General features: G+C 36.5%; 1 protein-coding gene across 2 annotated transcripts in view; it reads right to left on the bottom strand.

Annotated features, from left to right (window-relative positions):
• The window catches only part of CUNH1orf141 (chromosome unknown C1orf141 homolog), a 59116-nt gene that overhangs the window by 10360 nt on the left and 34544 nt on the right, over positions 1-14212 (bottom strand). For both annotated transcript variants that reach the window (XM_040978624.1, XM_040978625.1), the window contains exons 5-6: positions 9800-9867; positions 1472-1577 (exon numbers count right to left, since the gene is read on the bottom strand). In XM_040978624.1, the coding sequence (XP_040834558.1) occupies positions 1472-1577; positions 9800-9867 (174 nt within the window). The remainder of the gene's footprint in view (positions 1-1471; positions 1578-9799; positions 9868-14212) is intronic.

Raw genomic sequence — 14212 nt, 5'->3', positions numbered from 1 at the left:
ACCTTTGTTTTTCAAAATATGAGCTACAACCCATTCACACTTTGTGAAAACAATTTAGTGTCGCTTGACTAGCATTCTATATAACAAAATATAATTTATTAGAGGGTATCACCTGTATCCTTAGTAATAGTGGTTTAAAAACTCCGCCAAAATATTGAAATCATGTTTAACTACCAGAGAGAAAGAAAGGTAACTAGAATTCTAAGAAGTTGAATCTTAAAAGAGATGATTGATAGGAAGATGGATTAGACAGATTACTATATTATATAAAAGCTATTACTGTGGATGGTGTGGAAAATTGGAAACACTGAGATAAGCCCACAATGACTCATTGGTCTAGCAATGGGTAAATGCTGTCATCTGGGATGTCACCTTGTTATAAAGCAAGCATAGAAGGAGAAATCATCTGCTAAGATGGTAAGACAGTTGAGGAAATATGGGGGAACTAGATATTTGATGATATCATTTAGCCCATGAATTGATAAACTTTAGAACTGCCTTACCAGTAGATTTATTTTTATCTGGGATAATAAGTACTTCCAATATTTAAACTACATGCTGTTGGATTTTCTTTAACTTGCGACAAACTTTCTCCCAGTAAAGACTGATAGGAGAGAAATATGTTTTGGTAACAGAAGCGAATCTAGATCAACTCACACATATTGGAATAGCATGTTAAATAGAACTAGAATCAATGCAATGTGCACAGACAGCTTTAGTGGAAGACTGGAGGGGCTGGCATTCTGACACAGTGTGTTAAACCACTGTGTGTGGCAGCCATCCAGTTGTATTGAATGTATTGGAATGCCAGTTCAGGTCCCAGGTGTCATACTCTGATTCCACTCCCATTTGCTATAACTGGGAAAGCAGCAGATAATGGCCCAAGTACTTGGGACTCTGCTGTTCACATGGGAGACATGGATGGAGTGCCAGCCCCTGACTTTCATTTGGCCCAGTGCTAGTGTCTCGATGCACATTGTTTTGTGTCTCAGCTGGTGTACTTCCAATTTAGCTCTCTGCTAATGTGCCTGGGAAAGTAGCAGAGGATGGAACAAGTGCTTGGGCCTCTGCCACCCCCATGGGAGACAGGAAGAAGCTCCTGGATTCTGGTCCAGACTTGGCCATTCTGGCCATTTGAAGAGTGAACCAGGGGCTGGAGAATCTCTCTCTCTCATTCACTCTTTCTTTTTATCTCGCTTTCTCACTCTCTCTCAACTTTCTCTTCTTCTGTCTGTAACTGCCTATCAAATAAATAAATATAACCTTTAAAAAAGAAAACTTGGTAAGATTTTATGTGCCATGTTATATAATTTGGACTTTACCAGTTTTTAAATAGTCTTCAACTATTTTAAGTAATAAAATAAGGTAGTATAATCAAAAATAGTACTTGATTAAAGATATTCTTCAAGTTTATATCCTAAATTTGGGCGCAATTAAGTTTCAGTTATTTCAATATAAACCACAGAAATACCTGCACATGAAGTAGAGCCCTTTTGCCTTTCCGAAGCGTTAGTTGGAGTGCTGAGTTCAGGAGACAGGGTTGCCGAACCCAAGGATCTTCCACGGGATTGTGGAGACTGTGAATGCAGACTATGTAAGGGTTGTGCATTTTATAGTTAAACACGAGGAAAAAAGAGAAACTATGATAGAAACTCCTTCTTTCTGGGTATATATTTATAAATCATCTGTACTTGATATTTGGATATCGATTGATGATAATGGTTTTCTTGTTCATTTAATGTTTTAATGAATGCTTTACTTTACTCTCAGATAGCCCTATAATGTGGAAATTATCACTACTACTTTAAGGATAAAAAAGCAAACCTGCAGAATAGAAGGGGCAAATATTTGTCACAGCAATTAAAATGCTGTTTGGAACAATTGCATTCCATGTTGTAGACCTAGGTTCAAACCCTGGCTTCACTTCCTGTTCCAGCTTCCTGCTATTGCACACCCTAGGTGATAACAATTAGGGAACTGGACCTGAAGTGGAGCTGCTGGGACATGAATTGGTGCCCATATTTGATGATGGCAGAGGATTAGGCTGTTGAGCCACTGCACTGGCACCTCAATAGGATATCTGTAACCCATACATGTTTAAAGAGTTGCCAATACTCACTTTTTATTAAATTGCGTTGTCTTTTTATCTGAAACACAACCTTTAAATTCACATAAAATTTATTTCTCCAAGTGCAGGGGGACCAGTGCAATAGCCCAGTGACTGAATTCTTGTCTTGCATCTGCCAGGATCCCATAGGAGTCAGTTTGTATAGCAGCTACTACACCTCTCATCCAGCTCCCTGTCTGTGATCTGGAAAGCAGTCGAGTATGGTCCAAAGTCTTGGGACCCTGCACCCATGTGGGAGACATGGAAGAAGCTCCTGGCTCCTGGCTTTAGATCAGCTCAGTTCTGGCTGTTGTGGCCATTTGGGTAGTAAGGCAGAGAACAAATCTTTCTCTATTTCCTTCTCTCTGTATATCTGCACTTCCAATGAGAATAATAATAATAAAAATAACCAAGTGCAGGTAAAATCTAAAATTCAAATTCCGAGGAAAGGGTCTTCCTTCCTTTACTGACTAACATAGAATATGCACAGGAAACTTGTTCTGATTAAAGGGAGAGAAATTGAGGAAGAGAGTGGCCCAGATTCTCCAAGGTAACAAACTCAGATTAGGCCCTTGTGCTTTTTATAAAAATACACAAATCTTGATATCCAAAATATGCATAGCAATAAGAAAGTCAACTCCGTGGTTTGTGATTCTTGATCAACAAACCAAATAAATAATTGTTTAGGACCTGCAACATTTTTCACATAAGACAAAGAGTATGTTTAGTCTTGGATAACATAAAATGAAAATATTGAATATGGCAAAAATCTAACCAACAAAAAAGCCTCACATTTTTATTGATGTGATGAACATAAATCAATCATAGTAACCACTATTACGCAGTACGCAGTATCAGTAAGAGCCACAGCAATCAATACCGTAAATGCATGAAAATCATTCAGGAAGTGTTACATTATGGTGGCATTAAGAGTAAAACAATAATTTGATCACAAAGAAAAATCACCAAACTATCTTGAAAACTAGTAGAAAATTTGAACATACTGATGGTTCCTAAAGGAGTTGTAAATGATCCCCTTTCTAAAAGTGGTAGTTTTGGGCCCGGCGCAACGGTCTAGTGGCTAAAGTTCTTGCCTTGAATGTGCTGGGATCCCATATGGGCGCCGGTTCTAATCTTGGCAGCTCCACTTCCCATCCAACTCCCTGCTTGTGGCCTGGGAAAATAGCCGAGGACGGCCCAAAGCTTTGGGACCCTGCACGCATGTGAGAGACCTGGAGGAAATTCTTGGCTCCCAGCTTCAGATTGGCGCTGCACAGGCCGTTGTGGTCACTTGGGGAGTGAATCAACAAAAGGAAGATATTCCTCTCTGTCTCTCCTTCTCTCTGTATATCTGACTTTGCAATAAAAATAAGTAAACCTTTTTTAAAATGGTAGTTTTAAAGAGTAGCCAGACTTAAATAAAATAATAGATCAGTTCTTTCAAATTTGCATGCAATAAATATATCCCATGGATGTATTATTGAGTAAGTTAAGAAGTAATTAATAGTACCATTTAGCTGTGATCTCCTTAATACAAAAATCTGAAAGCAATGTTTCAAAAGAAATCTAAAAACAAATCTCACTTATGCCTTCAGGATTTTCCACAAAGCCAAACTAAAGTAGTAAAATGAACACTGTATTTAATGCTCATTTTACAGTGGCTAAAAACAGGTAATCCATGATTGAACATTTTCTAATGAATATTTTGTGTTTCATCACTTAAACTATCCAAAAGGAGAAAAACAATAATTTCAATAGCTGCAACCCTGAGTGTACATTTAGCAAATTCAATAACTGTTATTAAAAATGATCATTGAAGAAAAAGAGAAAGTATTTTTAATATGATAAACAATATTTTAGGGTGGGCATTTGATACAACAGTTGTACTACCACTTGACCAACCTGCTTCCCATATCAGAGCGGCCCCATCTCAACTCCAGGTTCCTATTAATTCACATCTTGGAAGGAATGACGATAGCTTACATGATTGTTCCCCTTCCACCCGTGTGGGAGACCAAGAGTGATTTCTTAGTGCCTCAGCTCATGGCTTGGTAGGAGTGAACTAGCAGATGAGATTTTTAAATCTCTCTCTCCTTCTCTCTTTTTGAATGTTTATATCTGCCTTTCAAAGAAATCACACTTATAAAGAATACCAATATAATTCCATTTACTTTTAAAACTTGCTTTTTTATTTGGAAGAGAGAAAGAGAAGGAGCTCCGAGCTATTGGCTCTGGCCCTAAATATCTGCAGCATCAGCAGCTAGGCCAGGCTGCAGCCTGGAGTCAGTAACATCATACAAATCTCTCAGATGAGTGGTGAGAGCTTCATATTTGGGACATTTTCACAGCTTCCAAGGGTGCACATAAACAGAAAGCTGAAATCAGGTAGAACCAGGACTCAAACCCGGGCATTGTGAGGTGGGATATGGAAGCCCCAATCCAGCAGCTTAACTGTTGGACCATCCACCCTCTCCTTAATGCATTTTTAAAAAATTATATTTATGTAAAAAGCTAGAGTCATCATAGTTATTGGTGATATACTCATCTATGGCACAGGGAGAGTATCATCCACCAAGAGTAACATGATGAATTCAGATTCAGCATGACTAAAATAATGCTTATTATCCCTCATATGTGTGTGCTTGCACACACACACACACACACACTTGCTGTCCCATGAGAGTAAGCAGAAACAGTTAACAAATTAAAGTGTTGAAACGTGGACAAATTGACCTGTATCAGGTGAAGTCACTGTTTGGGGGACTTGTAGTTAGATGACAGGCTGAGGTTGGCTTTGCAAGGGGCATCTAAAACACTGATAGGAAACCCAGATTATTCTGAGTGGAAGAACAAAGGACAGAGTTCAGGGTGACCAAAACTCAACAGCAGAAGAAAACGTGCTGTCACAAAGAGGGACATGTTACATCTTCTGCGTATGGGAAGAGCTCTTTTAGGAGGAACTTCTGTATGTAGGTGTCTTCCGGTCCAGAGTTTTGGCTGACCTGTGAACCATGGATGTTTAGGGAAAACTCTAAATGGCCACTGAGGATATCATCATGTTACTAAAATTTGAACTATTGCTTGAGAGTCACCTTGTGTTTTAATTCATCGTTCTTGATTGCTATAAACAGATAAACTCTGTTTGTAGAACTAGAACAGACCCTGGATTCTCCAGTACATAACAGTCATGATGTCCAAGATCAAACTCAACATATAACAGCCAGGAAAATAAAAACAACAACAGGTTAGCTTTAATAGAAAAACAATTGGGGACCAGTGCTGTGGCTTAGTGAGTTAAGCAGCTTCCTGTGATGCCAGCATCCAATGTGGGTGCCAGCTCAGGTCCTGGTTATTCCATTTCTGATCCAGCTCATTGCTAATGGCCTAGGAGAAGCAGTGGAAGGTATTACAAGTGTTGAGTGCCAGCTATCCACAGAACAGAAGGAGTTCCTGGCTCAGCCCTGATTCTTGCGACTCCCTCTAGAGTGAACCAGTGGATAGAAGGTCTCTCTGTTTCTCTAACTTTACCTTTCAAATTAAAAAAATATTTTATAAATAGAAAAAGTAGTCAGATGAGATTAATCCTGAAATCCTCTATATTGAAATTAGTATGCTTTAAAGCTGATGTTACAACTATGATTGATAAAAAAAAGTAAGATAAATTCACAATGTGTCAGGAACAGAAAATCTAGTTAAAGAAATTATGGTGTTTATAGCCACGCAATGCTGAAATTGCTTCACAATTAGAGCAAACAAATACAAAAAGAATCAATCTGCAATAGAGAATAGAGAGATGCTCATGGATATGTATGCATTAGTAAAAGAGAGATTCAGCAATGACAAGAGATATCAGCAAATTTCCGAAAGTCCAAAAACAATTAAAAACATTACAAATACTGGATGAGAACTGCTGAAAATAACTTTTTTAAAAGAATAAAACCTGTAGTATCAAGATGAAAGTTGTGAAGAAATAAGCCAACTGAAAGTCTGACTTTGGGCTTTTTAAACCAGTTGCCATTTCCTCCACTTTCTAGCAGCTACCCTACCCACATGCAAAGGCACAGGCCATAACATTTCATCGAATTCAGGTTTTAAAATAAAACAAAACAAAACAAAACAAAACAAAACAAAAACACCTCCTACTAGTGTGGGAGGTATTAAATAGCTGTTTGAGAAGCAAAGTGGCAGAGAGCTCCTACCCTCTGCTCATTTCCATAGTGCCTGTCTATGCCAGGCAGATACCCAGAGCCAGGAATCAATTTGGGTCTCTCATGAATGGCAGGAGCCCAATTTCTTGAGCCAATAGCACAGACTTGCAGTGTTTGCATTAGCAGGAAGTTAGGAGCTAGGCTCAGGTTTGGAACTCTGGTGAAAGCAGGGTATCTTAACCAGCTGCAGCTGCTAAGCTAATTGGCCACCTCAGTGTGGGTTTTGGCTCCCCAGAAAAAAAAAAAACTGTTCTCATTTTGCGGTCTGGAATGAAGACTGCACAACAACCTGCCTCCTCTCTGCCCTCCCACCCTAAGGCAGAGCTAGTTGATTGAGAACTCAGAGGCTCAGATAGCCAATACTGCAACTCTGCAAAAGTTAATGGCAGCATCCTATAAACAAATTAATCCACAGCTTTGCTCTTAAATAAGAGCAAATGAAAATTCAGTATCTTTTAAATTTTGTTTGGGCTGCTATTACAAAAGATATCCCAGGCTAATGGAAAAGAAAACTGAGCTGGTGTAGCCTTTCTTATTTCAGACAAGACAGACTTTGATGTGAAAAATATTAGAAGGGATGAAGAAAGACACCACATAATGATAGAAGGATCCATGCAGCAAGAAGAGATCACCTTACTAATTTGTTAGGATGTTTATTTTTTCACCTCTAATTTTACTTGGTTTTTCTCTCTTGCTTTTCTTTGCTAATCGGGCTAAAAGCCTGTTTTGCCCATCTCCTATAAAAATGCCTCTTGTTGAAATCGATAATTTTTTTTTGTTTTCAATTTCATTTATTTTTGCTGTGATTTTTATCAATCTTGCCTCTTGTTCATTTTTTCTTTTTTTAATAAGTCCTTGAGTTGCACTATTACATAATTTATTTGAGATATTTTAATTTTTTATAAGCATCTAATATTATAAATGTCCCTTTCAATATTGTTTTTGTTGCATCTCATGGGTTTTGCTATTTTTGCTTTTATTTTTATTTCATCAAAAAGGTTTTTCTCTCATTAATTCAGTGACTCTTGGGTCATATAATAGCACTGTTTGCTTAAAAAAGGTTTTTTTTTTTTTCATTTCTCTAGCCACACATTAATTATTCAGTAGAATTTTATTTCACTTATGTTGTTGTAAATTTTTTGGTTTTCTTCCTGTTATGGATTTTGTTTTATGACTTTTCATTTAAGGGGATATATAGTTACCTGTGAACAAGACTATCATCTCCAGATGCAAAGATACCATTCAGTATGCATCTCTATTTCCAACTCAAAGATGGATTCCGAAAGAAACTGTTAAATATATCTTGACAATAGGATATTGGACTCTCTGTCATTGTCAATACCTACAATGTCAGGATACACTTAAATAATAGAATGATGCACTTATGACTATTTCTGAAATACTATAGTATCATAATAACAAAGAGGAAATCGGAGTGGAGGGGATTTTTGGAAAGGGCAGAATCTCAGTGCCTATGCAACTGTTTCATAAAGTTATAAATATATAGATAAACAACTAACCTACATAATTTGGGGCAGGATTTGTGCAAAGTAAATCAGGTCCCTGACATCCACATAGAAAGTACTGATTCAAGTCCACCTTCTCCAGCTTCCAACCCAGCTTCTCACTAATGTGCCTGGAAGAAGGCTGTTAATGGCTCACGTGCATGGGCCTCTGCCACTCACATGGAATGCCCAGATGGACTTTCCAGCTTCTGGCTTTGATCTGGCTCACCCATGTCTATGTAGGTACTTGATGGATTCTCTCTCTCTGCCTTTTATGTAAATGAAAGGTAAATGAAAACAAGCATTAAAAAAAAAAAACTAGGTGATTTATATACAATGGAAAGTCACTTTCCATAGTTAGGTACACACTGGGAAGTCCAAGTTCAAGACATACTCTATTCTAAATAGGTGATGTCTTGTAATGGATACTTTAAGAAACATAAAAAATATTTTTTAAAAAAACTGTAATTATCCTTGGGAAATTTTTGAGAAAATTGTTGACAGGATTTTATAGGGGAGAAAAACCACTGCAGGGAATAAGAAAAAAATATTGGAAACCTAAGATATGATTGCTGAGCAAAAATGTGGGAAAATGACTGAAAGAGGAAACGGAGACATTTCTCATAATTAAGGGCAAATTTTCAGCAACAGAAAGGAATGAAAGGTGTTGTAGAGACCAATCCAAGAAATCTAGTACATAACAATAGAAAATGGAGAAAGTAGTGCAGATTAAATCATCAAAGAAATAATAGATTTTTTAGGCCTAAAGACACTTGGCTAGAAGATCATCAAAAATACAATTAAAAAAAAACTTTTAAAGACACTGGCTATAAAGCAGGGTCCATGAATGTTGAATAGAATTAACTGAAGTAAAATTGCCACCCCTGGGTAATTCTGTAGACATCTCAGAGAAACACTGATGGGCAGAAGGTCTTAAAGTTTCCAGAAAAATAATCTTGTCTCTTATGACAATACAGAATTTTTCAAAGCAACAGAAAATTTCATGGGATAGTAGAATAGTATCTTTAAAGTCTAAAGAAAAAAAAAAAAGCTTTTGAATCCTAATTCAACTCATCCAAATTATGAAACAGGTATATTAGTGAAAGAAGAAATATGCTGTTTCTTAGAACATTTCTTGGATATGTATCCTAGGAATATAAAGATTAAGTTCAAGAAGAAGTATCTGGAAAATTAAGCTAGCTGCTCCACTTCCAATCCAGCTCCCTGCTTATAACCTGGGGAAGCAGCAGAGGATGGCTCAAGTTGTTGGACGCCTATACTCATGTGGGAGACCCAGAAGAAGCTCCTGGCTCCTCCTGGCTTCAGATAAATCAACTCCAATCATTGTAGTCATTTGGGGAATAAACCAGCAGATGGAAGATCTCTTTCTCTTTGTCTCTCCTTCTCTCAATTAACCTGCATTTCAATAAAAATAAATAAATCTTTTAAAAAAATGAATGAGAGGACTTTGTGCAGTGACTTCTTACATTACCTAATTTAAAAATGATAAGCACATGTTTAGCTTTAAAATAAAAGTAGTACACGTTTTGTATAGATCTAAATTTTTTGTTATGAGCAAATTGATTGTGACATTAGTATTTATTAGTATTTATTTCCAACCTAATACACTATATAAATGAGCCTAAGACTTACAATCTGGGCATTGAATCTGGTAAAAACTTTAAAATTATAAAATACAGAAATACATACTCAGTTGTAACTGCTAGTAAGTATAAACATCTTGATATTTCTCTGTCCATAATTACAATTATCACAGTTTATAAATAATATGTTAATACTTAAGAGACTCTCTTAAGTGACTTTCCTTTACTAGTTCTCTGAATGAATTTTTCTCTGTAGTCTCCTGGATCAATTCTACTTTAAAATTTTATGGCTTTGATTTTGAGATTTATGGGAGTATGTGTAACATTATTGAGGTCAATCTGAATGTTAGTTGCAAGTATACCAATTAAACCTACCTCGGGTGCATCCTTAAGGTAGTGAAAAGCTTCAGCACATCTTGGTTTTAGATTATCTTCTACTTGCTCTGAAGAAAAATAATCCAAAACAACATTTCAAATCTCAAACTATTTCTACATAAAAAATCAACCATTTTCTATTGGTAATCAAATGAGGCGTAAACTATGTGAATGAAAAGTGTTAGTCTAGCAAAGGGGAAAGCATATTTCTCTGAAAAACCTGGTAATTGCATTGATAGTGACTAGAAAAAAATAGAAGTTTAAGTGAGGAGCAGGGAGGTGGGGAATGAGAATGAATATAGTCAATTGAGTCAATATCCTTGATGGACATATATAAAAAGTCTTGACAAAACACCAGAAAACAGATTCAAGAGCACATTTTAAAAACATTCACCATGACCAAGTGGGATTTATCACAGGGATGCAAGGATGGTTCAATACATGCAAGTCAATAAACACTACAAGATACCATGGAGTAAAGGGCAAAAACCCACAAATGATCATCTCAATACATGCAGAAAACACATTTACATAGGAAACTCTGAAGATTCCACCAAACACCCATTAGAACCAATCAACAAATTCAGCAAAGTTGCAGGATACAAAATCAACACACAAAAGTCAGTAGTGTTGCCATACACTATGGGTGAATTATCTGAAAAGGAGTTCAAGGAAGCAATTATATTTTCAATAACTATAAAAACAAAACAACAAAATACCTAGAAGTATTTTTGAACAATTATTTTGACCAAAACACAGTAAAATACCTGAAAATAAATTTGACCAAAGAAGTGCAATATCTTAACAATGAAAATCACAAAACATTGGTAAAATAAACTGAAGAGGACACAAAGAAATAGAAAATACGCCTCATGTTCGTGTATTAAAAGTCTGAGTGTTGTTGAAATGTCTGTGTCCACACTAATCTAGGAATACAGTTCACTCATTTAAAAATTCCAGTGGTATTCTTCACAGAATTCTTCACTAGAAAAAAAAAAAAAACTCCTAATGTTGCTATGGAGCCATGAAAACCCCTGGGGTAGCCAGAGACCTTGAGCAAAATGAACAAAGCAGAAGGCATTATAGTACCTAACTTCAAAGCATAGGACAAGATTAATGTAACTAAAATAGCATGAAAGCAGATACACTGACCCACGGAACATAAGAAGTAAGCTTACACTCTACAGTCAACCGATTTTTTTGGCAAAGGTGATAAGAACACACAATAGATAAAGGAAATCTTCGGTAAAAGGAGAGGGGAAATCGAGGATCCACATGCAACAAAAAGAAACTGGGGCTGCTTCCCCCACCTCCTACCTTACACAAAAATCAGCTCATAGTGGGTAGTAAAGGCTGAAAGCTTGAAAAAGTCATAAAAAACCATTTAAGGCTGTTAGGTCAGGAAAGGAATTTTTAGATAAGATCGTAAAAGCATAGAAAACAAAAATAGACATATGGGATTTCATCCAGCTAAAATATTCTGCACAGCAAAGAAAACAATATGAACCTATGGAGTGAACCTACAGAGTGGGAGAAAATATTGGCAAACCGTATTTGATGAGTCCATAATACCCATAGTACATAAGGAACTCGGTAGCCAACCACAAGGAGAGAGTAAGATAGCACTACGGGAAACACGAGATTGGGGTCCACATTCTCCCCAGCAAGATTTCAAGCGTGAAATGATGATCGACTAACTATACTAATATGGAGAGACGGAAGAAAGTGGAACAGAAAAATGTTGTTTGCTTTAGCAACATGAATGTTGTAGGTAATTGTTCAGCAGTTGAGATTCAGTAGAATGCTAGAGGCAGAAAAGCAGAATACAGTAGACTGAGGTTTAAACACGAATGGAGGGTGTAGGGAGAACGTATGTGCATAACTCTTTTGAGATGTTAGATTATAACCCAGAATGAGGCAATTTGGGCGTAGAGTCATTCAGGTTTATGAAAATGATACAACTGTGGACTGTTGACATGGCTCAACAGGTTAATCTCCCTCCCTGTGTTGCCAGTCCATGTCTTTGCTGCTACAACTTCCATCCACCTCCCTGCTTGTGGCCTGGGAAAGCAGTAGAGTACTGCCCAAAACCTTGGGACCCTGTATCCACATGGGAGACCTGGAGGAGGCTGCTAGCTCCTGGTTTCAAATCAGCTCAGCTCAGGCAGTTGGAGCCTTTTGGGGATTGAAAGTGGATGGAAGATCTGTCTCTGTCTCTTTGTAACTCTGTCTTTCAAATAAAAATAAATAAATCTTTTAAAAAGATACAATTGAACGATTGATCCTTTGATAATGCCTGAAAACAAAAAATGGAGACCAGACTTAACAATTAAATTCTCTGAGGTTCTCTAATGCTGGGTCCTAGCTCAGAAATCCTCAAGATTTCTAATGCTGAAAGTGTTTCTGGTAAAAAAAAAAAAAAAAAGGTTTATATACATTTTTTTAACCTTTTACAAACTTATTTGAAAAGCAGAATGAAAAAGACAAAAGGTGATATGGAGAAGAAAGAGAGGGATTCCATCTCCCGGTAGTTCCGCAGGTGCCTGCAAGAGCCAAGGTACCAAATAGTTCTCCATAATTAGAGAATCTCCTGAACTAAAGTACATCTGTGAAACAGCAGACATAGAATTTAACCTGATGATTTTAAGGGAATTCAATGCAATGCATGAGAATATAAATAAGTTCAAGAAATGAGGAAATCAATGAATCACCTCAAAATAAATATTACAAAGGGGTAGAAGTCACTAAGGAAAACTAAATAGAAATTGTGAAGATCTTCAATCAGCAAAATAAAAAAATGTAATTTGGAGGTTTAACAACAGAATAGATCAAGTGGAGGGAAGACTTTCTAGAGGATATTGCTTTTAAAATAACTCGATCAGACAAAAATAAACAAGAAAGAAAATCTACATGAAACATGGGATACCATTAAATGACCAAATATTTCTATTATAGGATCCCCAAAGGAGAAAAGAAAAAAAGGCATTGAAAACCTGCTGAATAAAATATCAGATGAAAATTATCAGACATGAAACAAACAAACAGAAAAACATGAACATCCAGCTACAGGAAGTGCAAAAGGTTCCCCTCCCCCCAGTACACTCAGCTAAAAAAGATCTTCAGGGTATATTGTAGTCAAGTTTTCAAAAGTTAAGGACAATGAGGGAATCCTGTCAAGGTGCACATAAAAGGAAAATGAACCGGAATAGCATCAAACTTCAGCAGAAACTCTACAGGCCCAGAAGAGAGTGAGACAATACATTCAAGGTTGTAAAAGAAAAAAGTATAACCAAAATATTCTGGTATTGGCACAAAAATAGATCTGTAGACCAATGGAACAGAATAGAAATTGCAGAAACAAATCCTCCACAAACTACTAGTCTTTGAAAAATGAACTAATATCAATCCTTGGAGAAAAGACAGTCTCTTCAACAAATAGTGTTACGAAAAATGGATCTATGTATCAGAAATGTCAAACAAGACTCCTCAGAGGCGAGTGACAGAATGGGAGAAATATTTGCAAGTTAGGCAACTGAAAAAGGATTAATAAAATTAGCCTATAAAGAGGTCAGGAAGTTCAACAAGAACACAAACAACCCAATTAAAAATGGACAAAGGTCATAAATAGGCATTTTGAAAGAATAAAATACAGGTGGCCAATAGATAAATGAAAAAATACTCAGGATCACTAGTTATCAGAAAAATGCAAATTAAAATCACAATAAAATAACATCTCACTGCAGTTAGAATGGTTATCATTCACAAACAATAAATCCTGTGAAGGATGTTGGTGGGGAAAGGTACCAATACATCTTGCTGATGGGACTTTAAACTAGTGTAACCCTAATGACAGACAGTATGGGGATTCTCATATATGAAAATAAATCCACTGTACGATCCATTGGAAATTTATCCAAATGAAGTTAAATATGAATCTGAAGGAATTATTTGGACCCCCAGGATTGCTGAAACAGAACTTCCAATACTTAAGACATGTTTGGAAACTACAGATCAATATCCGTGATGAACACAGATGTAAAAATCCTTAGTAAAATACTAGTTAATCCAATTTAACAACATATCAGAAAGATCATTCATCTGGACCAACTGGGATTTATTCCTGCTATGCAAGGATAGTCCAATACACACAAATAAAAAATGTGATGTATCACATTAACAACTTGAATAAACAAAGCCATGTGATTCATTTCAATAGATGTAGAGAAAGCATTTGATTAAGTACATTTTTTTCATCTTAAAAATCCTTAAGCAAATCATATATGGAAGGAATAGTCCTCAACACAATCAAGGGACTATATATAAAACTCATAGCCAGCTTGATATTGAATGGGGAAAAGTTGGAGTCATTTCTGCTAAGATCCAGAATAAGACAAGCACGCCACTTTCACCATT

This window comes from Ochotona curzoniae, unplaced genomic scaffold (genome assembly GCF_017591425.1).
Source record: "Ochotona curzoniae isolate NIBS_2020 unplaced genomic scaffold, NIBS_Ocur_1.0 contig_291, whole genome shotgun sequence".
Classification (NCBI taxonomy): domain Eukaryota; kingdom Metazoa; phylum Chordata; class Mammalia; order Lagomorpha; family Ochotonidae; genus Ochotona; species Ochotona curzoniae.
The sequence above is the reverse complement of the archived record's forward strand: the minus strand, read 5'-3'. Positions and strand labels throughout refer to the sequence as shown.